Here is a 25,690-nt window from a genome sequence, read left to right on the forward strand (position 1 = left end):
CAATGCAGAATAGCAGGCAAATTTCAGACGATTAAAGAAATAATTTATTCAACATTGTTTAACAAAAAAAAAGAAAAAGAAGAAGAGGCCTAGTGGAAGGAACAGGTTATCACCTATTTCGAAATTGCACATTGTACACATATAAACACAACTCACCAGTGAAGGAAGGCTGGAAGATGGTGGCAGACAGCAACGTCTCATTGTCCTCAGAGGGTTTGCTAGGTTTCCCCCCACAGCGGCCGTGGTCCAGTGTGAGAGGTCGCAGGTCACCGGTGGGTTCTGGCAAGGTGAAGTCTGCGTCCACGGTGGTGCTCTCCTGAGTGTACAGTAGAATGAGTAGATTGAGAGATAACATTTTTGTTAGTCGTGTTCTTAAAAAAAGCCCTACAGATGATAAACAAGTGAAATATCATGTTAATTCTGTTTCAGTTAGTTCTTCAGAGGATGGTCAAGTTCACTCTGAAGAAACAGAATTATTGGGTTTGTTGCTCATAAACACTTTTACACAACAAAGCAGTATGATGCAAAAGAAAATGTCCCCAAGGGGTACCTGGTGGTTCAGACAGCATGTCCATGCCTTGCGAATCCCACGGATCCGCTTTCCAATCCACCGTGCAACTTTAGCAAGCCTTTTCTTGCTCCGTCCTCCTGGTCTCTCCTCTCGCTGTCCTCCAGGCATCTCCTCTCTCTGCTCTAGGATCTAAATAAAGGATAAAAATGACAAAAAATAAACCCCAACAGCTCATGCAACCTAAGTAGGAAAGTTCAGTTCAAGTCCTTCTGGTGTTAAATGTATTACATTATTTCAGTTTGAATGTTAAAACATTGTAAATCGTACAAAATTAGGATTGACACAGTATTTAAAAACCTAGAAGTCCCACTAATGAAACGTCTCTGTTGGGTTGGTTCAAAACTGTTACTTTTCAGGATTCTAATTAGAAAATAGCAAAAGCCGCAGATCTACAAGCTCAAAACGCATTGCTTTGTGCCGTGTTTCGAGCTTGTAGATCTGCTACTTTTGATGCATTTGTGTGACGCTGTAGTATTGTGAAGTGGGGATTTAATTTAAGAAAAAAAAAAAAAAATTAGAATATGGAGATAAGAGGTTTCTACCCGACAGCAACGAAAAGCAAAGCAAGCAAATACATACAAAATGTAGAACATTCATATTAAAGTGCTACAGTGCAACACTGTACCCTTACATGCATGTCTGGAACGTTGTCCGCGAGGAACTGTGCACACCTATCACACAAACAAGTACAAAAAGTCATTGATTAGACAAATATTAACCGATCAAATTTTTTGTAATCAAATGAGTTAGTGATGTATCATGTAAACATTTGTTAAATGTACTACAACTTTATATATATCATGAAATAAAAAAATGTTTGTGGGTAAATATCCCAATTTATTTTAAACAAATAACAGGTGATTATCATTAAATTACAACCATGGCCAATAAGCTGCCCTAATAGCATATACTTCAATAATATTTAGCAGAAATAGCATCTAACTGTGAGCTTGTAGATCGGCTATTTTCAGTGACAAGATTTGATGTAGACTCTAGACTTTTCCACCTCTACACTGTAGAAGTACTCTGTTACAACAAATTTACTTGAGTAATAGTATTAAAGTATTGGTATCGAAATGTACTCAAAGTACCAGTAGAAAGTACTCATTATGCAGAATGTTTTCAAATGTATAATTAATAATATCAAAAACATATTTTGAAAATAGCTGATCTACAAGCTCACAATGCATCACATCGCGACACATTGTGAGCTTGTAGATCGGCTATTTTCAAATGGCCAAAATGTATACAGGGCTGAAGTGGTTACTATTATGTTTTGTAATAATCAAAATCTACAAAGTAACAAGTAAAGTTTTCAAATAATTGTAGTGGAGTAAAAGCACAATATTTGCCTCTGAGATGTAGTGGAGTAGAAGTAAAAGTACTGAAAATTGGAAATATTCCAGTAAAGTAAAAAATACCTCAAAGTTTTACGTAAGTACATAGCCCCATTTGGAACCTCTCCCTTGGAGCTAAATAGCGGAGGGAGAGGATCCGATTGGAGCTATAAGTACAGTACTTGAGTAAATGTACTTAGTTACTTTACACCACTGGTTGCAACAGAATATTTCTACATTTATATTATTTGTATTACTACTTTTACTAAAGTCAATCAAATCTGAGTAGGCCTGTTTCTCCCACCACTGAATTAAACATCTTGAACTGCTGGTACAACGGTTTCCTGTGCAAAATAAAAGAACAGGTCTAAAAGCTAAGCCCATACTACAGGTTGTTAGCTTGTAGATCTGTTCTTTTTCACATGAATGACAACAGCTAGCGTTCCGTTGATACATTCAATTGATTCAAACAAAAACAAGCTACAATCAGACGTTTTAAATGTAACTAGTACAATTATAGCATGTTGTAGTGAAAAGATAGTCTGTTAAAATGACATATCCCCCTGTTGAGAACGATATATTTTTTAAATCAACGTTGTTGATTAAAAAAAAGACGTTATAACGTCTACAAACTTCTAGACGTTAACTCAAGCTGAGATGAAAGTTTTAAATGTTCAAGCTAGACTAGCCTTGGATCAATGGTCATCGGTCATATCGATGGCCAAAATGCAAAACCTCCTATCTGAAAAATTAACATTGTTGGGAAAATGAAAAAGAACTACAAAATGTTGTATATTTTTTGCACAATGCTATTTTTTTATGATACCCATCACATAATTCACAGTTTCTGGATTTCTGGATTATATTACAATATTATATGTTAATTACACTGATCTCATATTGCAAATGCAGATAGGAGGTTTTTCCCCACTTTTCCTGGATAATTCTGCAGATAGGAGCTTTTGCACTGTGATGTTAAGTGATTGCATAACTAAATAATGATAAATAGTACAGTCTGTAAATACATACATTTACAGCTGCAAACAGTTGCATCAGTGGTGTGGTCTAGGTTTGTTTTCTGAGGTATACAATAATCATTCCCTGCACGAGATGCGCGTGGTCATGGGTATACGCTAGCGCATTTTCAATGGATGAAATGGTTAGTAGACTGTATACGCCTTTTTCCAAAAACAACAACAATTAGGTGGACTACAAAACAACTGGCCCAGGCACCCCTCGACATAATCCCCCCTATACCCTCAACTCCACCACCTGAAATACCCCCCCACTCCCACAACCCCCATTCCCCCCAACCAGCACAACACACCCCCCAAACCCCACCCACCCAAACCCTCATGCCCTCCAACTTCCGTAACTCATACAACTGGATCACCAACCTTGTGTACGGTGTGGATAGTGGAATAGTATTTAAGATCATTGAATGTCTTAAAGAGCCTATAAGCAAGGAGGAAAGACGGATGCCTTGACCCTAGAATCACCACAGCCAGGGAGGAGATGAGAGCAGCACACAGGGACTTTGTCGCTGACCAAAAAGGAGAGGGTCTGAGGGAGGAATATAAGCGGAGGAAGGAGGAGCTATATCAAGTGTATGCTACTGGAACAACAGGAGCTGACCCAAAAGATCAGGGACATTAAAGAGGTGCATGTTAACCAGAAACATGGCAAGAGCTGGAAGCTCATCAATGACATTTCTGGCAGAAGCTCTTCTCAGACTTCCAAGATCTAGGGAGAAAGCGCAGAGCAACGAGTTGAAACATGGTACCAGCACTTCAAAACACTCCTAGGAAATCCCCCTTCAACCGAAGAAGAGGATGATCCAATGCTCCTGTCTTCCATAACCTTCCCAAACCAGACGGTTCACCATGGATGAGTACCAGAGGGCCAAGGCTACTATCAAGTGAGGCAAGAGCTGCGGGGAAGATGGAGTGACAGCAGAGGTTCTGATGTATGTGCCCATAGACGAGGTGGTGTTGGATTTTATCAAGCACACACGTCTAGCAAGCTGCCGAAGCTGTGGAGCAAAATGATCATCGATCCAGTACCAAAGTCAGGCGAACTCACCAAGGCATTAGCCTGAGCTCACAAGTTGCCAAGACGGCTAATAGGAAGATCCTCAACCGTCTTAGACCCATCTTAGACCCTGTAATGACAAACTCGGGCAGATACTGGTGCTGAGGAGGATTCTGGAAGGAGTAAGGAGCGGAATCTTTCAGTGGTGATCACCTTCATGACTTCCAAAAGGCTTTTGGCACCATCCACCGGGGGAATCTGATGAACATTCTCCGGGCCTATGGAGTTCCTGAGAAGATGGTTCAGATGATGGAGACAAGCTACTCGAGGCAGTCCAGGACTTCTAATAACCTGGGCCTGGACTGCATCAATGGAACAGGACCTGAAGGTCCGGGGGGCACTTGACTGGAATGCCTTGCATGGGAGGAGGAGAGTGTGGAAATCAGACATGGGAGAATAACTCAAGAGGCGGCTGTTCGTATAGCTACAGTGGAGTCAGTACTGCTGTATGGGGCTGAGACATGGACCGTCACAGCACAACAGGAAAGGGCCTTGGATGGAGTCTACACAAGAATGCTATGAATGGCACTAGGAGTCACATGGACGGACCACATCAGAAATGTGGTCCTCTGTAGAGGACCACATTTCTGATGTGGTCCGTCCATGTGACTCCTGGTGCTGGTTTTGAAGTGCTGGTACCATGTTCCTGTAAGGATAAGGATAATTCCTTTTAACAGGTCGTTCATGAAAGTCCTTGCGGTCTTGTTTCCAATGAGAACCTGTGAGCAATTGGGGTTTGCTCAGGGACAAATTTCATATCATCGGCACATATGCTGGGATAGCCTGGAATCGAACCTGGGGCAACCAGGGCCTCTGGTTCCCTAGGCGGGCTCACTAACCACTCAGCTATGGCCGCCCAAGAGTGTAGAGTCTACAGGAACCTACCATGGGTCACAGACAAAGTCAGAGAGAGAAGGATGAGGCAGGGCACTGCGTCAGGGACCCATAACTAGTGGCAAGCAAACTAACACTATGAGAGCCAACCCAGAGCAAAGCCAGGAGAGACAAGAAGTGCACCACCTACGTAGATGCACTTCGGCGTAACAGCTTAGCCAACAATACTGTAGAGCGCAAGACCCTGATGCTAGATAGGAGAGTGTGGAGGATGATTCAGGAGTCCCAAGTTGGTGTTGGCTAGACCACACTCACACATCGCCTCGCAAAGACCCTATTCTATATGATCCGGCCTAACTGACCCATGCCCCCCTCAACATAATCCCCCCCATACCCTCTAACCCCAACTCCACCATATGCAATACTCCCACACTCCCACAACCCCCCCCCCCCAAGTGCCAGCCCACACCTCTCCACCTCCCTAGCTCAAAACCCCATCCCACTTCAGGAGTCCTGAGTTGGTGTTGGCTAGACCACACTTTCGCATCACAAAGACCCTATCCTGTATGATCCGGCCTAACTGGCCTATGCCCCCCTCAACATAATCCCCCCCATTCCCTCTACCCCTCCAACTCCACCACCTGCAATACTCCCCCACTCCCACAACCCCCCCCCCCCAACTGCCAGCCCACACCTCTCCACCTCCCTAACTCAAAACCCCATCCCACTTCAGGAGTCCTGAGTTGGTGTTGGCTAGACCACACTTTCACATCACAAAGACCCTATCCTGTATGATCCGGCCTAACTGGCCTATGACCCCCTAAACATAATCCCCCCCATACCCTCTACCCCCCAACTCCACCACCTGCAATACTCCCCCACTCCCACAAACCCCATACCCCCCAACTGCCAGCCCACACCTCACAACCCCCATAACTCAAAACCCCATCCCACCCCATACCCTCATACCCCCAAATCCCACCCAACCCATTACCCCCACTCCCAGAACCCCCGGTCCCCATGCCCCCAACCAGCACACCACAAGCCCCAAACTCCACCCACCCAAACCCTCATGCACCCCCCACCCCATACCCCCCCAACCACCACCCACACCTCCCACACCCTATAACTCCAACCCCCATCCCACCCCCATACCCTCATACCCCCCAACCGACACACCACAATATTTTCACAGGGTTGTTGGCTGCCACGGTGTTCACATGTGATTTTGATCTGCAATTAATAAAAAATCACGACAATGACGTTCACATTTAAGCAGCAATGACAACCTCTAACCACAAGTTCAAAATGTTCAATGCCAAAACCTCCTATCTATACCTAAAAATGACCTCCTATCTACATAGATGCACATAGGAGGTTTTTACCTAGAAATAGTTAGGCTTACAAACAAACATTATTTTAGTTAAATAATGCTTTTTTATGCTCATTTTGAGATCAAGACATTCTACAGTACTGTATCAAGTATTACCATTCACATTTTTTATCAACTCACACTCTTGGTGTGATAAAAGTGTCACCACCTGACACTAATCATTAGCAATCAACAAGGCAATGCAATTAACTTGACAGAGTTACTAACAAATACTTAACTAGTAAGGGGGGAAGACACTTTTTTTTTTGAAAATAATAGATGACTACAAACTGAAAGACATTTAGACGGTCTACATAACATAGAATTCCCAAGTTTCAGCTCTGTCTGCTGCTCAACTAGTTCTGGTGCAGATAAGAGGTTTTGCGCTTCAACATTTTAGCACTAATTGGCACTGAACAAGATAGGAGGTTTTAGTCAAATGACTTTTTCTGACAAAATGAGAGGCGTGACTATCTTGCAGACAGACTGAGCATGTGCAGCATAGCCTATAGTCCTCATCCACAGTGAAATCCGAAAATCATGAAATTTGCACATAGGAGGTTTTGCATTTTGGCCATCGATATATAATATATCACAGTCTTGTATCAATAAGGCTAAAACCTAGACTATGAAGCAGGTGGGTAAGGTAACAACACAACCAAAGTAAACAGATCTACAAACCAGCTGTCGTTTAGACAGCTAGTTTAGACAAGCACCACCATGATGATGACTAACGGCCACCGGGCATGTTATCCACAATGACTTGTTGTAGCTTCTAAAGACATATTAACTAACTAAACAATCAAACACACACAACAAGGCATTTTAAATAGCATAACAATTTAGGAGGAGATCTCTGATGGTTAAATCAAAGAAGAGGACCCGCACACTGTCAGAAACTTGCAAAAAAATGTAGCTTTTTATTCGACGTTTCGGTCGTTAGACCTTCATCAGGAGTCCTGAAGAAGGTCTAAACGACCGAATCGTCGAATATAAAGCTACATTTTAAGCATTTTAAGCTAATAAAAAGCTTTTTATTCGACGTTTCGGTTGTTAGACCTTCTTCAGGACTCCTGATGAAAGCTTGGTCAGCTTCATCAGTCCTGGTCTAACAGCCGAAACGTCGAATGAAAAGCTACATTTTTGCAAGTTTCTGACAGTGTGCGGGTCCTCTTCTTTGATTTAACCGTCAGAGATCTCCTCCTAAATTGTTATGCTATTTATTGTGCATGTTTTACTTACACACCTGTCGCCAACCTTTGGCTTTGAGGTGTGCATCGGCCTCGTTTACAAAAAATAGCATAACAGTGACATTTCCCCTTAACCCCAAGACCCGACTCGGGTCTTGGGGTTAAGGGGAAATCGGGTCACCCGAGTCACCCGAGCCCGGGTCACCCGAGCATCATCAAACTGAACTCACCTAGTTGTCGTTGAACGTTAGAAGTGAAGAAAGGCTGGAAAAAAGAAAGTGAACACCAAAAAGGCAAAAAAAATCTGGTAGTTGGTGAAATAAGTCCGTTGTCCGTTGTCCGTTGTACGTGGTTCGTTGTCCGTTGAGAAGATGTGTCTCGCAGGTTGAGATGCAGCCGATCGAAGTCAATGTCACAGAGCATCTGAGGGTTGTTCGCGCTGCGGGACATTTAAACTCGGTGTCTTGCGCGAGCTGCGCGTCCATTGGTCAGCGTTCATAACAGCTCCTACGTCATATGTGCGTTCTGTTCCCGTGTCTCGCGAGAATGGTCTGAACTGGCAAACGACGCCCTGGCCGTTTTTCATTGGCTGCACGAAAGCACTGTAAGCCAATGAGAACAGCGTGTCTAGAAACTGCGTAGGCCGATGGACGATCCTTGTACCCAAGAGGACGGACAGGTGTTTGTTTTTGATGATTTTTCAAATCAAAGCAACTTTTCATCAACGTCACGAAAAGTACAAGCCTGGGATGAAGATTACTCGTTACAGTCAGTGTTGCCAGATTCTGTGAGAGAAACAAGCAACCAGGTCTAGGAAAACCAGCCCAAAAGAAGTGACTATAATGGGCCACACCACCCATGTGCACTTTAACATGTACATACATCAGCTATTTGAAAATAGCAGATCTACAAGCTCTCAAAGTGTTGCATTGCGATGCGTTGCGAGCTTGTAGATCTGCTTTCAAATAAAATCTTGAGAGGAAATTATAATAAGCAGATCTGGCAACCCTGGTTACAGTTACAACCAGACTGTAGAGATGCAGTGAAACAGTGTTTGTAACATCATTGACCAACAGTTCTACACAACTGAGTAAGTCATTTAAATGTAATGTTACTAATCTATGCTACATTATATCAGGATTATACACTCATTAGGCTATATACGTTATATACACTCCTGTTTCAGTGACTGTGTTTTAAATCCATGTATCATCACCTGTCTCAAGAGACTTTTGGTATGTCTTGAGACAGGTTTATTGATCTTATCTTTCCTATATGCACCTGTCAGATACTTTTAATCTAGGTGTGCCAAAGCTTTTAGTTTGTTATTTGAATGAACAAATATATTGAGCAGTATACTGTAATGGAGATTATGGAGTAGGCCTACATCAACATCATAGAAAAAACAACAGGCCTAACGTAGCTCTGGTCCAGAAGGAGTCCTCCTCCTTCTAACGCTATGGACCAGAGCCAGCCTAACAGATACATAACTCAAATTAAAACAAAATTAAAGGAAAGCAACATTCTAGTCCATTGGTTCTCAAAGTGGGGTCCGGGGACCCCCAGGGGTACTTGAGGGGATACCAGGGGATCCCCAGCTAAATGATTTATAGGAACCAAATGGACCCTTAAGTGTCTGTAACTCTGAGAGTGTACAAATGGAACCTAACGGGTCCATTTGGTTCCATTTGTACACTCTCAGAGTTAAATTAACATTGCTTTTACAATATGAATGGGGTCCCAGAGATAGAAATGCCATTAAATGGGGGTCCGTAGCTTAATGCATGTCAAACTAGGGGGGTCCTTAAATTACAATGATTGAGAATCACTGCTAGAGCCGTAAAAATCTTCTCTTATGGGGGTCCCTGGCTTATCTTTTCAAATGGGTGTCCGCGGGCTAATATGTGTCAATTTGGGGGTCCTTGACATGAAAACGTTTGCGACCCACTATTCTAGTCAGACAAAGCAAAGGAGCAAGCGTTAGCCTAAATAGATTGAATGTAGTATTACTTAGGCTTATCCATTTTTTTATTCTAATAACCTCTTTAAAGTTGACTTAACAAAGACTATCAACCTGTACATACTGTAAGCATTTGATCTATATCAGGGGTCTTCAACAGGGGGTCCGGGACCCCTAGGGGGTCCTCAGAGTAACTACAGGGGGTCCGCCAAATCTTTGCGATAGGATTTTTTTTTTTACATTAACCACTTGAACCCTAGCATCTCATTCTGAGGAACATTAGCTCAAAATAGCAGATATGCAAGCTCACAACGCCTTGCGCTGCTAGGGGGTCCTTGGGCTGAAAAACGTTGAAGACCCCTGAACTATATAATGACATGATATGCAAAGCATGTTAGCTGGTTTCATGGGTTGATGGTGTCATGGTTTCTCATGTAGGGACTAGGGAGTCATTATGATGTTTTCATGGAGGAGGCAGAGAGTAAGAAGAGGAAGAGGTCATCAACCTCATCATCATCCTCATCCTGTTACAATAAAGGTAAGCTACATGTTGTGAGCTTGTAGGTCTGTTTTTTTTTTTTACTGTATTTGATCTTTTTTGTTCTTTGTCATTTGTACTGTTGAATACTATGAAGCAAGTACTCCAGTACTTTAAGTCAAGTACAGATTTGACTGAGCAACTTTCACTTGTAGGCAGTGGTATAAAGTAGCTAAGTACATTTACTCAAGTCCTGTACTTAAGTACAATTTTGAGGTATTTTTTACTTTACTGGAGTATTTCCAATTTTCAGTACTTTTACTTCTACTCCACTACATCTCAGAGGCAAATATTATACTTTTACTCCACTACAATTATTTGGAAACTTTAGTTACTTTGTAGATTTTTTTTATTTTTATTATAAAACATACATCACTTCAGCCCTATATACATTTCGGCCATTTGAAAATAGCCGATCTACAAGCTCACAATGTGTCGCGATTCGACACATTGTGAGCTTGTAGATTTGCTATTTAAATTTTTTTTTAAATACATTTTATACTTTTGAAAACCTGTGAAATGGGACATTCTGCTTAATGAGTACTATCTACTTTTGGTACTTTAAGTACATTTTGATACCAATACTTTTGTACTTTTACCCAAGTCAATTTTGAATTCCGGGCTTTTACTTGTAAAAGAGTATTTCTACATTGTGGTATTGATACTTTTACTTAAAGAAATAAAGAAATTGAGTACTTTTATCCACCACTGCTTGTATGTTCATGAATTCATGGTTTCTCATCCTGTAGGGAGCCACATCATTGATGTTTTCATGGAGGAGGAGACAGCGAGGAAGAAGAGGAAGAGGTCATTGTCCTCATCCTTATCACCATCTTCATCCTCATCTTCATCCTCATCCAATGATCTGAAGAAACTGATCGCAGATGAGATCTTTAGCGGTGACAGGGATGGTGAGGGCGAGCTGGAGGAGGAAGAGATCGTTGATATGCCTCTTCAGCACGGTGATGACGAGGAGGAGCAGGAGGAGGAGGAGGAGGAGGAGTCCGACCTAGACAACTTCATTGTGGACGATGACGACCAACCCATCACCAGTAAGAAGAGGGTTGATGTAGGCCTGCTGGAGGCCCAGGAGACCTTTGGTGGGGACTTTGACTTTGCTCATGTTGTGGCTGGCAGCAGCAAGAGCGTGTTTGAGCTGTATGAGCCCGGCGAGCTGGAGAGCAGCTACATGACCCACCAGGACAGCAAGATCCGCTCCACCGACATGCCCGAGAGGTTCCAGTGGAATCCCTGTGGAATCTGCTGAGGATGACAAGCTGGAGGAGGAAGCAGAATGGATCTTTAGACACATCTTCTCCACCCCAACTATTTCCAAGCAGGTATTGTATCAGCTGTAAAAACTGACCAGACATATGCACAAACGCACACGCGCGCACGCGCGCGCACACACGCACACACACACACACACACACACACACACACACACACACACACACACACGTGTCATTGTGTGCTATACATTTTGTCTACCCAGTTGCACATCTTTGTTGATGTGAGACATGGAACGATATTCTGAAATTCTTCATATGTAATAAAAAAGAATTGAGGCTAAACGTTTGTTCAGTGATATTGCATTAGCTTAAAATTAGTTACTGTACATATTAAAATATTTCCATTTGTATTGCCTAAGTAAATAATTACCAGTTTACAAAAACTTTTACTCACACACCATTTTCTTAACCCACAACATCTATTGATTAAAATATAATGCAAGTTTATGTACGTGTGTTTCTTAATCAGGAGAGCACAGATCACCTGGACAGAGAAACAACCACAAGCAGGAAGGAATAATAATAATAATAATAATGCTATTATCTTTTCCTGTCATTCTCAGGCTATTGATATATAAAATCTGAAGAAGTTTCTGAAAAGCAAGAAACCTCATGTGGTCGCTGTTGCTGGAGAGAATAGGTGAGTGTTTGATTCCTTTCTTTGTTCTGTTTTGTTTTGTTTATTTTCAATCAGCTTTCTTATGAGTGGTTTTCTTAGTACTGATGCCAAACCAGTTTTTCGTATGTCTGCAGAGATGCTCTTATGATAACGGAGGACAACAAAATGACCATCAGTGAGCTTGCAAAACAAACCTCTCTGCCCCCCGTGGGAGTGGAGCTGGTCGACATTGAACTGGCTACACTGTACACGAACAGCAAGAAGTCTGAGGTAAATAATATATTTGTACATAGTGTTTTATTTGTTTGTGACATGTATTATCGTGTAAATGTTCTATGCTATGTTGATGAATTGAATACATAGGACCACAATGGAAACAAGTCCCCAGGACTTTTGGGGGTTATCGTTTTAGCCTTAATGTCTTACTGTACCATGTGCTGTTTACATTTCTGACTAATAAAAAGAACACACAGCACCAGTGTTTCCTAGGAGCCTATGTAAGGAGCCTATAACAGCAGGTTTTAACATGATAGAACTGTGCCCTGTATGTAGGCAGTCAAGTGGCTCACAGCAACTCACCATAACAATCTGCACCTGAACATCTCTACACTTTAACTGCTATGATTGTGTTTCATGTCGGCCCATCTTGATGAACACCAACATCCACAGCATAAACACACTGACACCGCTAAAGGAGAATCTTTCCAGATGTGTTGTAATAAATCTGTGTCCTCCGTCTGTCTGCCCCTGTGTTCAGGTTGATTTCAGAGACTACCCTCCCCTGCTGCGACAGGCTGTGTCCATAGCCAGGAAGCTCCAAGATCCTCTGGTGGAGTATGCTCAGGTCTGCAGCAGTGACGAGGACATCCTCTGCCTCAAACTGCACTCCACTACAGGTGAGAGATGGGGGAATGGTGGGTGGAGGGTCAGGAGGTGCAGTGAAATGTACAGTATGTCATGTGACATCACTTGGGCCATACCTGTGGTCTGGCATCTTTAGCCCACTGACTCCCAGTATGCTTGACATTACTGCCGACCATTTTCCAAAGCAAGTTTGATTGATTTTAGAGGAAGCCAGTGGATTCCATACATTTCAGTACTATATAGAAATCAACGTACAGAGACAAATAAAATGATAAATAATCCACCACACAAAATATCAATGATACAGATATTCTTTGTTAAATTGTTATTATAATAGTATTATTACCCTTGAATGCATTTTAAAAGGAGAATTACATTGAAAAGACAAGCTGAATATATAGTCCTTAGAGAAAAGATTGACTTTCAAAATTCAAATGTCCATGACTCGCAATGATCTTTAGCAAATTATTCAGTTATTCAGGTAAGCTCTGTAACGTAATAACTTTTGAAAAATGTAAACAAACGCGATGAGAGTCGATCTACAAGCCCACAACGTGTCGCAAAGTGTTATGAGCTTGTAGGCTATTTTTAAAGAATGGGTTAGGGAAAAAATTGGAATTTTTACAACACAAATCTTGTACAAGGATCTCAGGCACAAAATATTTTCAGATGGTTAATACATATTAATTTGTGCACTAACAACAATATCCAGTTAGACAAGAGGACAAACCAATAACTGTACTTCATTTGAAAGGGTGAACAACACTGACCTTGAAACAAATACATTTCATCCAGGTTAATTGCACTCTTGACAAAAGCTTGCATTTCAAACCGGTATGATTTTGCTTGAGCGAGACACACAACCCCCAACATCTTTGGAGATCAATTGGAAATAATTGTAACAGGAGAGGATTAAAACATGTGACCACGCCACCACAGAGGTTGTGGGTTCAAATCCACGTGGTGCATCCGGCTTTGTGGAGCGTACACAAACACAATTGGCCTGTGTTCGGGGGAGGGAAGCCGGGCGGGGAGGCTGATATTTGTCATTGCATGTAATCCTACAGGCTGGGGCGGAACCTGTAAGCAGGGAGTGTTGGGCAGGAGGAGTAGGACAAAGGCTCTATGTCCTCCTGGTGGGGGCTCCTCGCTGGTAGCTGAGTCAGTAGGACGCAACAGCAATGACTACACAGAAATGTGTGAGGGAAGAAATCAATTGGCATAATGACTAAATTGCTCTTGTGGTCATGTGACCACAAGAGCTGTAACTTATCTTTTGTCCCACATGTAGTTTGTGAAAATATTTCAGTCCAGCTTTAAACTAAAACATTGGTAGTAATTTAAAATGTGAATCTGCTCTTCATAGACTTGATGAATGAGGACACCTAGTGGTTGTTTCTAGTTACTGCATTATGTCACAAAAGGATGGTTGATTCCTGACTGGCTATGATGGTAACACTTGACTGACATGACACCTGTCCTAAACATTTCACAGAGGAGATTGTGTGCACATCTTGTACCTGTATTTAGGCCAGGTGCTGGACATCAAGGCAAGAATCATGGAGAAGAGGGTAAAGCATCCTCAAAAGCACAAATCAGTGGGCTCAACAGAGATGGTGCTGGTAGACTAAATCATGTGGCTAATCTTTGGATAAAAGCGCTATATAAATGCACCATTTACCCCCCCCCCCACACACACACACACACACACACACACACACACACACACACACACACACACACACACACACACACACACACACACACACACACACAGGTGTAAAGTAACTAAGTACATGTACCCACAAGTGCTGTACTTAAGTACAATTTGTAGGTACTTTTCCTTTACTGGAGACTCCAGTAAAGGAGTATAGGCGCCGGTCTGGAGTATTTCCAATTTTCTATACTTTCACTTCTACTGGAGTAGATTCCACTCCACTACACCTCAGAGGCAAATATTGTACTTTTACTCCACTACAATTATTTGGAAACTTTAGTGACTAGTTGTAGACTTTGATTATCATTACAAAACATACATTTTAACCAGTAGAGATGAGAATTAAGTCTTTCCTTTAATCATGGTACACTTGAATTCCTTTCAGTGTGGCCTTTTATTCCATTTTGACATTAAATAAATTATTTATTGAAATCAATCTTTTGCAATGCACATACAATAGCAGTTAATACAAATTTAACAATTGTATGTCTCCACCTGGGATTTGTTGCTTTGTATTGTCATTGTAAAAAACTGGGGGGGGACAGTAGCGCACTTGTTCTGGGCATGTCATAATAGGTTAAAATAGGCAAACATTCAGCGAAACTTCATCTTTCAACATGCATTGTGAGCGGGTTTAGACACAAACAAACCAAAAGCTAAAACCCAAGCGCTCCAATGCATAGCTCCACCTCCCGTATTTACAACATGATTGCTATGAACCTCCTTAAGTAGCTTTGACCAGTCGTTCAGAAATGATCCAGTGACAGTTTTTGCTCCGTTTCTCAGACCTGCAGCCCCACAGCCCCTGGTCAGATGTTCTGTGCCTCTCTCTGGAGTCTCTGTGATGTTGTCCTGAGGTGGCTCGCCCCGCGCCGCCGGCCGCCGACGGATGCTCCGCCAGGACGCGATGAGGTTGGCGTAGCCCCGGGAGTGGGAGAAAGTGTAGGCGGAGCGCCGGGAACGTCTGCCTCGCTGGAACGCAGGCAGAGCCTCTTCCATCTCGTACTTCTTCCTGTTCCGCTGGACCTGGGTGTGCGTGTGAGATAATGATGATGATTAAATGTTACATATCGTTGCTTTCAGGTGGAAACAATGCATGTCCAAAACGGGTACTTTTCAGGAAATGTATTTTTTTCCCCTTATTAGTTCTTTTTAATACTTTTAATTGGTTCAATATTTATAAAACGCATAGAAACAATAAACCAATTTCACTTAAAAAAAATTCGGAAATAGCAAGAATATCATATCTACAAGCCCACAACACGCCGTGATATGACACGTTGTGAGTTTGTTTGATATGCTGCGTCTTAACTGAGCTTCTCAACTTCAATTAAGTTTACTTCAGTATGAAAACGCTGGTTTTTAACGTGGTGTCCTCAAAATCCCCAGGTGTCCTTGAGGGAGTTCCACAGGGTCCCCAAGCTAAATCATTGATAGTTGAAACTAATGGACCCTTACAGAGTCTGCAAGTCTCTGAGAGTGTACAAATGGAAATAAATTAACACTTGAGGATTTTACAGTGTAGTTTGGGGTCCCAGGGATAGAAATTATCAAACTGGGGGTCCTTGACATTAAAAGGGTTGAGAATCACTGCTATAGAATACAGTTGAAACAAGGTCATACCTTGTCTCCTACAGAAGGCCAGATGGCTTTATGTAAGAACTGGATACAGAGGACAGGGAGGCTGATCCCTACAGTCAGTATGATGGTCAGCCACAGGTAGGGCTGTCGGAGGGCGTTGGACGCTGCCCCTGTAAAACACATAAAAAGCATTTATATGAGCGTCACTGATAAATGTCACGAGACTGACACGAGTCCGCCTGTTCACATCGTCTGCTTCATTTAAAACAGACTTGTGTTTCTAGAACGGTCAAACAAGTGGAAACAAACATACATAGATTGCAATACAAGTTCTGCATTGCTCCAACTCGTTTTGTATGGTCTGTGCCATACCATGCATCGATGCCCCAAAATAGAACCGAGCTCTGAAAGACGCGTCAACAGGTTTGGGCGCGCTCACTTGATGCCTCCAGTGTGGGCTAAGGCAGTTATAAACAATGTGTGAGTTTGATGACGCGAGTGTCTGCCGCTTTCAGTGTGTCAGGGGCTTTAGTTCTTTTAAATAAGTAATTTAATTTTAAAAAGTGAGTGGCTTCCTGTCGGAGTGGCTTCCGGTCGGTATCAGCCAAGCAACGAGGGAGTCTATCCCCCTTTACGAGGCACTAGACCACTACTTACGCTGAGTTTGCGGTTCCCGGGATCAAACCCAGAACCGTGAGATTCAAAAGGCGAGGGCGCACTCCAAAGTGCACTGTTATTGGCAAAGATGCTTTTAAAGAAACCCATAAAATTCCCACCACAAACTCACACATTTATTCAGTCTTATGCTAGATGTGCTCCTGTTTCTGCTCAACATTGTAACAGGTTCTTTTATTTATAAGGTATATATTTTACCACTATAGAATATAATGTGTTTAGCATGAATGTTAAGCAAAATGTCATGATTCCCAAATCATACCCCATCAACCAAGACAGTTAATAATGGAAAATTATATTGAGCATTGGAACACACATTTTATTTAATTTTTGAAATGTCCATAATGATTTCACGTAGGCCTACTACATTCACATATAGAATCTCAGTTTATCAGTTTTTAGAACATCTTATGGGGACAGAGCATAGAGTTAAAATATAATATAATAATAAAATATAATAGAGAGCCCTCTATGTCTCGTCCGTCAGACTGCAGATGGACCCTTCCGATATCTTCCCAAATCTCACGAGAGTGTGTTGCTGGGATAGAGAAAAGTTGATAACAAAGTTGATTTTCTCATAATTTGTGTCACCAAAAAAATGCCATTTTAGTATGAAAATCGTGCATATTTTGTGTCATGTGACGATCAGGTCCAATATTTAGTTCAGTGACCATGGAGCTAAAGAATGGTTCAGAAGCTGTGTTCACGTTCACTCTTCCATTGGAATCAATAGACTCCAACTTGCTTCCTGTCTAGTGTCTCCTAAAAAGGTGTCCACCTACGTCACGCAGAAACGGGAAGTAAACCAGAGAATGCGACTCTTGCTATTTTCCTCTTGGAGTATACTCACCATTCTTATTACAAATTGTTGGTATACAGTTGACATGTGGGCTACTTAAATGTCTGCCTGGACTGGTGGTGCCTGCTATGTGCTGTAGATGATCTTGGATTATTGTTTTATTTATATGCGTCTATACTTTCTGTGCTTACCACAAATTGCCTCTTGGAGGACATTCAAAGTTTTTAGTCTCTTGTGGCTATGTTGTTTGCTCATTTCCAGTACATATTGGGAATAGCTATATTTAGTTATATACTTTATTTCATTATTTTCATTCATTTTAAGCCTGCTCTTCAAATTAATGTTTTGTAGCCACATACTGTTAAATGATGATGGCTAATGTTTATCACTTTTAGCATGACAATTGCATTTCTAGTAAATTTATGTCAAAGTAAAGAAAATAACCACCAAAAAGCAAAAGATGTTTCAAAGTGGCAGTCAGTCTTTAATCATAGCAAAGAAATGCTTCGTTCAAGTCAAATCCTTCACACAACAGCAAAATTAAACTGACCAATCAATTTAAACCATTCTATGGCAGGTGAAACAGAACCCCTTATAATACAACCAATATACTGATTCCTTCTGAAAAGTCAACTACACAATTAAAGGTTATACTGATCAAAAACATACAGCAAGAAGTAGTTAAATTGGAAACAACTCAAATATTAGCGTCTGCTAGAAACATAACATTAATTTTACAATAAAAATATTTGCACAAAAGTCTCGTAAAGGGTAACAAATATATAAATGTTCAGTAGCCACATACTGTTAAATGATGATGGCTAATGTTTATCACGTTTAGCATGACAATTACATTTCTAGTAAATTTATGTCAAAGTAAAAAAAATAACCACCAAAAAGCAAAAGATGTTTCAAAGTGGCAGTCAGTCTTTAATCATAGCAAAGAAATGCTTCGTTAAGTCAAATCCTTCACACAACAGCAAAATTAAACTGACCAATCAATTTAAACCATTCTATGGCAGGTGAAACAGAACCCCTTATAATACAACCAATACACTGATTCCATCTGAAAAGTCAACTAAACAATTAAAGGTTATACTAATCAAAAACATACAGCAAGAAGTAGTTAAATTGGAAACAACTCAAATATTAGCGTCTGCTAGAAACATAACATTCATTTTACAATAAAAATATTTGCACAAAAACTTTTTTTTAAAGTCTCGGAAAGGGTAACACAAATATATAAATGTTCAGTTTTCATCTTTTCAGTACAGTCACAAATCACACAGTTGTGGCAATAAATTCTCATTACAATTACATAACTGAAAGATAAGGAGGATCCTTATCAGAATCAGAAGACTTTATTGCCATGACATGTAGACATGTTAGGAATTTGGTTTGATGCAGTGGGGCGCAGTTTACAACAGGACTGGTGCAAGACAGGACGTGCAGCGGCTAAAAGCAATATTTTGGGAGAATCGTTCACTTGGTGATACAAGCGTGAAACTTGGTACAGATCATCTTTAGAGGTCATTTATCGATTTTTTTAATCGAGCCACTTGAAAATCAAAGATGGCGGCCATTTTTCAAGATGGCCGACATCTTAGTGGGCAGTTAAGTGATATGATGGTTTATTTGGTGATACAAGCATGAAAATTGGCATGAGCAGTCTCTGTGGGTCACTTGACAATAGGCCACCCACAGCTACTTGAAATTTCAAGATGGCGGCCATTTTTCAAGATGGCCAACACTTTAGTGGAGCAATTAAGTTATATAATGGTTTATTTGGTGATACAAGCATGAACATTGGCATGATCAGTCTCTGTGGGTCACTTGACAATAGGCCACCCACAGCTACTTGAAATTTCAAGATGGCCAACACTTTAGTGGAGCAATTAAGTTATATAATGGTTTATTTGGTGATACAAGCATTAAATTTGGCATGAGCAGTCTCTAAGGGTTGCTTGACAAGAAAACACTCCCAGCCACTTTACATTTCTATTTTCAAGATGGCCACCCCCTGGATCCTCAAAAGATACATTTTCTCATAGAAATGTATGGTTTTTTTTCATTAAGGACGATTATTATTATTATGCTAAAGAACAACTTTTAACACATCACAATATAGTTGTGTTGATTTGTTGATCATAGATAGATTAGATAAGAGTGAATATCTGCACTACCAGGGCACACTGGTGATATATCACTGGGGTTCAATGTCAGCTAATTGAAAGTTGGTATCCCAAATGCTGTCTAATTTACCCCAAAACAGTTAGATAGCCGCACCTGAATTGACAGGTTGTGCCAGCACGGGAGAGCCGAGCCAAGGTTAATGGGGTTTTAGTTAACCGGATGGTGTACAGATCGCTCAGGATTTAAATGGCATTGGATGAACGATCGAACTAAGTGTAGGGTTAAGGCACGAACTTAGTTGTATCCCATACATCAAAGTGCTTGGTAAAAGGTGGTAAAAGGATAAACCCTCGGCCTCTGCCTATGCTGCAGACATGGCAGAAGCCATCATAACAGTTGTGAAAACTAACTGGGACAGATGTTTAATTTGTCAGCAGGTCACCAAGGAAAAACTCATTCAGCCGAGTTTATTCAACAGAGAGCACGATCGTACTGGTTATGATACCATTGCAAGAAATGTTCCATTATTTCATAAGATCAATGCTCTGCCTATCTTACTTAGTCCAACCCGACTAGATGAAGGTGATGGCATAGAAAGCACATCGACAAGAAACAGAGCAAAATATAATTCAAGCTGTAAACTTAGGTTCAACAACACAGAGCTGGAAAGGACCCAAAAGAGAGCATCTACATCTGCTGAAGACACTGAAGATACCAAAGATATCCATGTCAAGAGGCCAAGAAGATCTAATGTATGACCGGTCCAGCGATGTCACAACTGTGAACGAGGCCAGGCTTGATCTCTTTGCCAGAAAGCAAAGACAATATGACTTGATCCCACCAACTCAAGCAGCACTCAAAGAGCATGCCAAACATGCTTCTTATGAGGCTGGATACGTGTGGGGACAGGCATTGAAGCGACATCCACAAATGCCGAGCCCATCTGACTGGGGATGGGTGGAACAGGACGAGAAGTGGAAAGTCTTCTGGACTCCACTTCCACCTATTGCGGAGAGTTGTTGGGAGTTGACCAAATGTGGGTGCTCCAAGGCATGTACTGGAAGGTGTAACTGCTTCAGATATGGACTCAGTTTCACATGCCTATGTAGTTGCCCCTGCTAGAACCTATTTGCATGTTTATTTTGCCAGAGTTATTCCCTGTTGTCCTCTGTGTTTTCAAGTGGAGGCCTATGGCTCGGCTTCCCCTCGTCACATCGACGCATCATGTTTTACTTTTTATCTAGTCTATTACTGTGTAATTTTCAGTTGTTACTTTGTAACACTGCCATATCTAACAGTGAAGCACATTTTCAGTTTAGTTCCTTAGTATCGTTTGTCATGGTTCCGTGGCTATTGCCATTCAGTATTAGCCATTACTCATAATTTTGGAGCACTGTCCGTTCAGCACCACAACTGTGCTTATCAGCACCACAACTGTGCTAATTTATTCATCTTATTTTTTGTTTCCCCACCCCTTAGTATTTATTTGACACATGTAATGGCTGTTAGTTTAAAAAAAACAATATATATATATATACATATATATATATATATATATATATATCCTCCCTTGTGACTGTTACCTTGTCGTGGTAAGGGAGCTTGTTTAGGCCTACCTCAGTGAACCCTGAGAGCTATGCCGGTGGGAGGCAACTCCTGACAGGTCTTACCAAACTGGACAGGTCGTGGGCGAGGAGTCAGACAAAACACAGTCAAACAACCTCTCTTGGCAGAGCTTTTTGAGGAACCCAATACATTTCTATGAGAAAAGGTATCATTTAAAGATTGACATCTTGAAATTTCAAGTGGCTGTGGGCGGTTTCTTGTCAAATGACCTTTTGAGACGGCTCATGGCAATTTTCATGCTTGTATCACCAACTAAATGATTTCTTAAGCTTAACTAGTCCACTAAGGTGGTGGCCATCTTGAAAAATGGCCGCCATCTTGACATTTCAAGTAGCTGTGGGTGGCTTATTGTCAAGTGACCCACAGAGACTGCTCATGCCAATTTTCATGCTTGTATCACCAAATGAACCATTATATAACTTAAATGCTCCACTAAAGTGTTGGCCATCTTGAAAAATGGCCGCCATCTTGAAATTTCAAGTAGCTGTGGGTGGCCTATTGTCAAGTGACCCACAGAGACTGCTCATGCCAATTTTCATGCTTGTATCACCAAATAAACCATCATATCACTTAACTGCCCACTAAGGTATCGGCCATCTTGAAAAATGGCCGCCATCTTGGATTATTGAGTGGCTCGATTAAAAAAGTCAAAGAGTTGACCTAAAGGAATGTTCATGCCAATTTTCACGCTTGTATCACAAAGTGAACGATTGTTCCTACTATCCGCTCTACTACAAGACAGTGCACCACATCATAGTGCAAACAACAAGTAATAAATGAAAATAAATATGAGAAGTGCCAAAAAGATCAAGTGTTCAGTTAGGACAGTCCAGTGCCATCTATTAGAGAGCTGCGCCAATGAGGGGGCAGAAAACAGCGCTGGTCACGTGACCCCTGCATCACTCGATAGTGACAAGCGGGAGATTTAAATGCATTATTGTCAATGAGAGCGTCGCAAATATCGGCAAAATGTAGGTATTTATACAACATGACAACTGTTTTAAAGTATTGCACAGTGACAACTAAAGTCTCGTTGTTTACTTTATACTATTACTAAAGAGATATCTAAAATAAAGTGATTTAAGATCATTAAGGCTGGGCTGTGACTAAAAGCACTGAAGTGTTATTAGCAATTCACTGCGTCATAATGTAGGATTGAGGTTGTTAATCTGTTTCTCATCCGTCGGTCTCCACACCCAGCGCTATATAAAAACACCATTTACCATTTTTACCATTTAGGTGAATAGCGAATACTAATATAAATGTTCCCTCTCTACTAGGGTTAGGGTTAGTATAATGTAGTATAATATAATGGAGTGAGATAGCGATGTCTAAATAGAGTAATACTAATTTTCCCTCTCCACTAGGCCGTCAAGACGAAGTTCTTTGAGAGCAAGCTGATGAATGTCACTCAACTTTCTGAGCTGCAGTCCTCTATCGTGAAGAGCCTGGCTGTTCCCTGCTTGTCATAGCAAACAATCAAAAGGAAAGATCCATTGCCTTCATCACTCTTCATGGCTGCATGAATGATACAATATATTATATATTGTATATTATATATATAATATATTTTTTGGAGTATGTATGCTAAACATGGATAAGCACACCCAGCTTAGCGGTGGAGCTAGCAGGCTGCATCTGACTCTGGTAAGGGGAAAGGTTGCGCGAATAACAGTTGGTGTTTTTCTCCTACAGAGCAGCATTACACCACATATGATGAGGATCACCTGAAGCCGATAATAAAGCACATCGCTAAGAATGTCGTTGTCAACGAGGGGAAAACAAAGTTCCACATATGATGTGGTGCAGACTCCTACAGAGCAGCATTACACCACGTGTGACGAGGATCACCTGAAGCCGATAATGAAGCACATCGCTAAGAATGTCGTTGTCAACGAGGGGAAAACAAAGTTCCAGGTGAGTAGGCAAACGAAGGCATTTGGAAGTTGATGCAGTAAGATGTGGATGTTTGAATAGATGAATACTAATGCTAAGATTCCCTCTCCTCTAGGATTTAATAATAATAATAATGTATTGCATTTTATAGCGCTTTTCCAAGTGCTCAAAGCGCTTTACAATGGTTCATTCATTCATACAGGTGGGGGACATTGGGAGGTGGAGCGGCGAACAGTCGACGCCAGCGTCCCCACTTTTCCCACATTCACACACCAATGGTGGCAAGCGAGCGCCGACCGAATCATTGGAGGCAATGTAGGGTTCAGTGTCTTGCCCAGGGACACTTCGACATGTGGTCAGGAGGAGCCGGGATTCGAACCGCCGACCCACGGATCATTGGACGACCTGCTCTACCTCCTGAGCCACAGCCGCCCATGATTTAGGCTTAATTGCTTACTGTAAGTTGCTCTGGATAAAGTCTGCTAAATGCCTAAATTGTAGAATAGTCTAATGGAGTAAGATAGGGATGTTTGCATAGATGAATAGTGAATACTAATATAAATGTTCCCTCTCCACTAGGGTTAGTATAATGTAGCATAATATAATGGAGTGAGATATAGGGATGTTTAGATAGATGAATACTAATGCTAGTTTTCCCTCTCCACTAGGCCGTCAAGATGAAGTACTCAGGGAGCAAGCTGATGAATGTCACTTGCCTTTCTGAGCTGCAGTCATCTACTGTGAAGAGCCTGGCTTCTCCCCTGCTTGACAACACCTGAGGTTGAATCAGGCATGCAGACTTGTTGCCTTTCAGCTACATTATCTTTTTTTTTCCAGATGGGGTGACGATTGAGCCTGCTCAAAATGAAAGGATGCGTGTGACAGAAAATGGCCAATCTACAAGCTCACGTGTTGTGTTGGGACCTTGTACACAGCCTATGACAAAGGGTTGTCTACTGTTTGTCTGTCTACTTGTCATGTGAATATTAGTTTTTTGTATAAAAAAAATCATGTAACATCAATTCTGTTAATGTTGTGTGCCATCAAGTATGTGTATTATGTAAAAAGCAAACTAGCAAAGGTCTCATATATCCATCTATAAATTATGTAAATATCCATTAGTATAATAAAATGATCAGTTTGAACCATGAGAATTGTTGGTCTGACTCTTGAATTGGAGGTCTAATATGACGAGGCGAGGCGGAGGCCCACCTGAAGCCAATATATGCAGCACATCACTAAGAATGTAGTCGTCGTCAACCAGGGGAAAGTTCCAGGTGCAGTTTTGGCAAACGAAGGCATTTGGAAGTTTGTTTTCTGGCCAAGAGAGATGTCGGCAGCTTTTATCATACAGTAGCTCTTAATAGGCTCTACGCACAGCAGCCATATTGTAAAGAAATTGGGCCTCTTTCTTACTTCCTTCACAGGTCTTACCAATGATACTAATGAAGGCTCTGTTACATTCTGGTCAAACAGAGTCAGGGTGCTGGTATTGTGCATGTTGGCTCACTAGAAACACTCTGGTGCACCAGTGGGTTCCTTGGGGGGGTTCCAAATGGACCCCTTACGGGTGTGTAACTCTGAGAGTGTACAAATGGATTTGGTTCCATTTGTACACAGAGTTATGGGGGCCTTGGAATTAAAACGTTTGAGAACCACTGTGCTACACTACAGTAAATGGAACAGAGCCTTCATTAGTGTCATTGGCAACACCTGTGAAGTAAGGAAGAGGCCCAAAATCTTTCTAATATGGCTGCTGTGCATAGAGCCTATTATGCTCCTCAAACGCCGGTGTCAGATGTTCGTACACCTCCCTCGTCTCCTCATCTGTCCTGAAGCTCCTACAGGCTGAGCTGCACAGATGTGGTGTAAAGGATCTGTGGGGAGAGGAAAGGGAGAAAAGAGGAAAAGAGAAATCATGAAACCACCTTCACCACTTCAGAAACATATCACTATCATCATCGTGTTTTCTGTTATGATTACCATCATTATCATCATCTGACTGTTTAAAGCCTCCTGACACTCTTCTTGCTCTGAGCACTTCCTGGATCTGCTGTTGCTCTCTCTGGACGGGTGAAGTTCACACAGGCAGTCTGTGCAGAACTAGCCTCACTACCAGCTTGGCTGCTTGATGAGGATGCTGTACTATCATGAGCCAAGTCCATTGAACTAAAACGTGTGTCTAGTGAAGGCCAGGAGAGGCTAGAGATTTTGGTGGACACAGAGGCCTACATGGACGGGTTGATCTTTTGATATTTATGACAGCTGGTGTTGACTCTGGTAAACCATCCTGTTTACAAAAGAAAATCAATGTTGCATAGTAACGGTATATACGGCGGTATATACACCATTAGATATGTCCAGTAAACTATTCAACTTAGCAAATTCAGTATAATACATACAACATGATCTAACATGTGGCCCCTCAACCTCCCTTTCATTTGTGAACATCTCCAGGCTAGTTGATGCATACATACATCTTAGAACACATCATATGGAGATATACTTCAATAAAAGAGACATTTAAAATAAAATGGAGTGCATCTATATTGCCAGCATATAATTAAAAAATACCTTCTCTTGGTGAGTTTTGCT

The 25,690-nt window shown here is 41.5% G+C and overlaps 1 protein-coding gene across 1 annotated transcript in view; it reads left to right on the forward strand.

The window, feature by feature from the left end:
• The window catches only part of LOC308095653 (G2/mitotic-specific cyclin-B2-like), a gene marked incomplete at both ends in the record, with an annotated part of 49,562 nt that extends 25,688 nt beyond the window's left edge, over positions 1 to 23,874 (forward strand). The window contains one exon of the mRNA XM_080442700.1: positions 23,764 to 23,874. Within this exon, the coding sequence (XP_080298826.1) occupies positions 23,764 to 23,874 (111 nt within the window). The remainder of the gene's footprint in view (positions 1 to 23,763) is intronic.
• Between the last annotated feature and the right edge of the window lie 1,816 nt (positions 23,875 to 25,690).

The sequence above is a fragment of the Gymnoscopelus braueri genome, assembly GCF_963280865.1.
Source record: "Gymnoscopelus braueri genome assembly, chromosome: 2".
Taxonomy (NCBI): Eukaryota; Metazoa; Chordata; class Actinopteri; order Myctophiformes; family Myctophidae; genus Gymnoscopelus; species Gymnoscopelus braueri.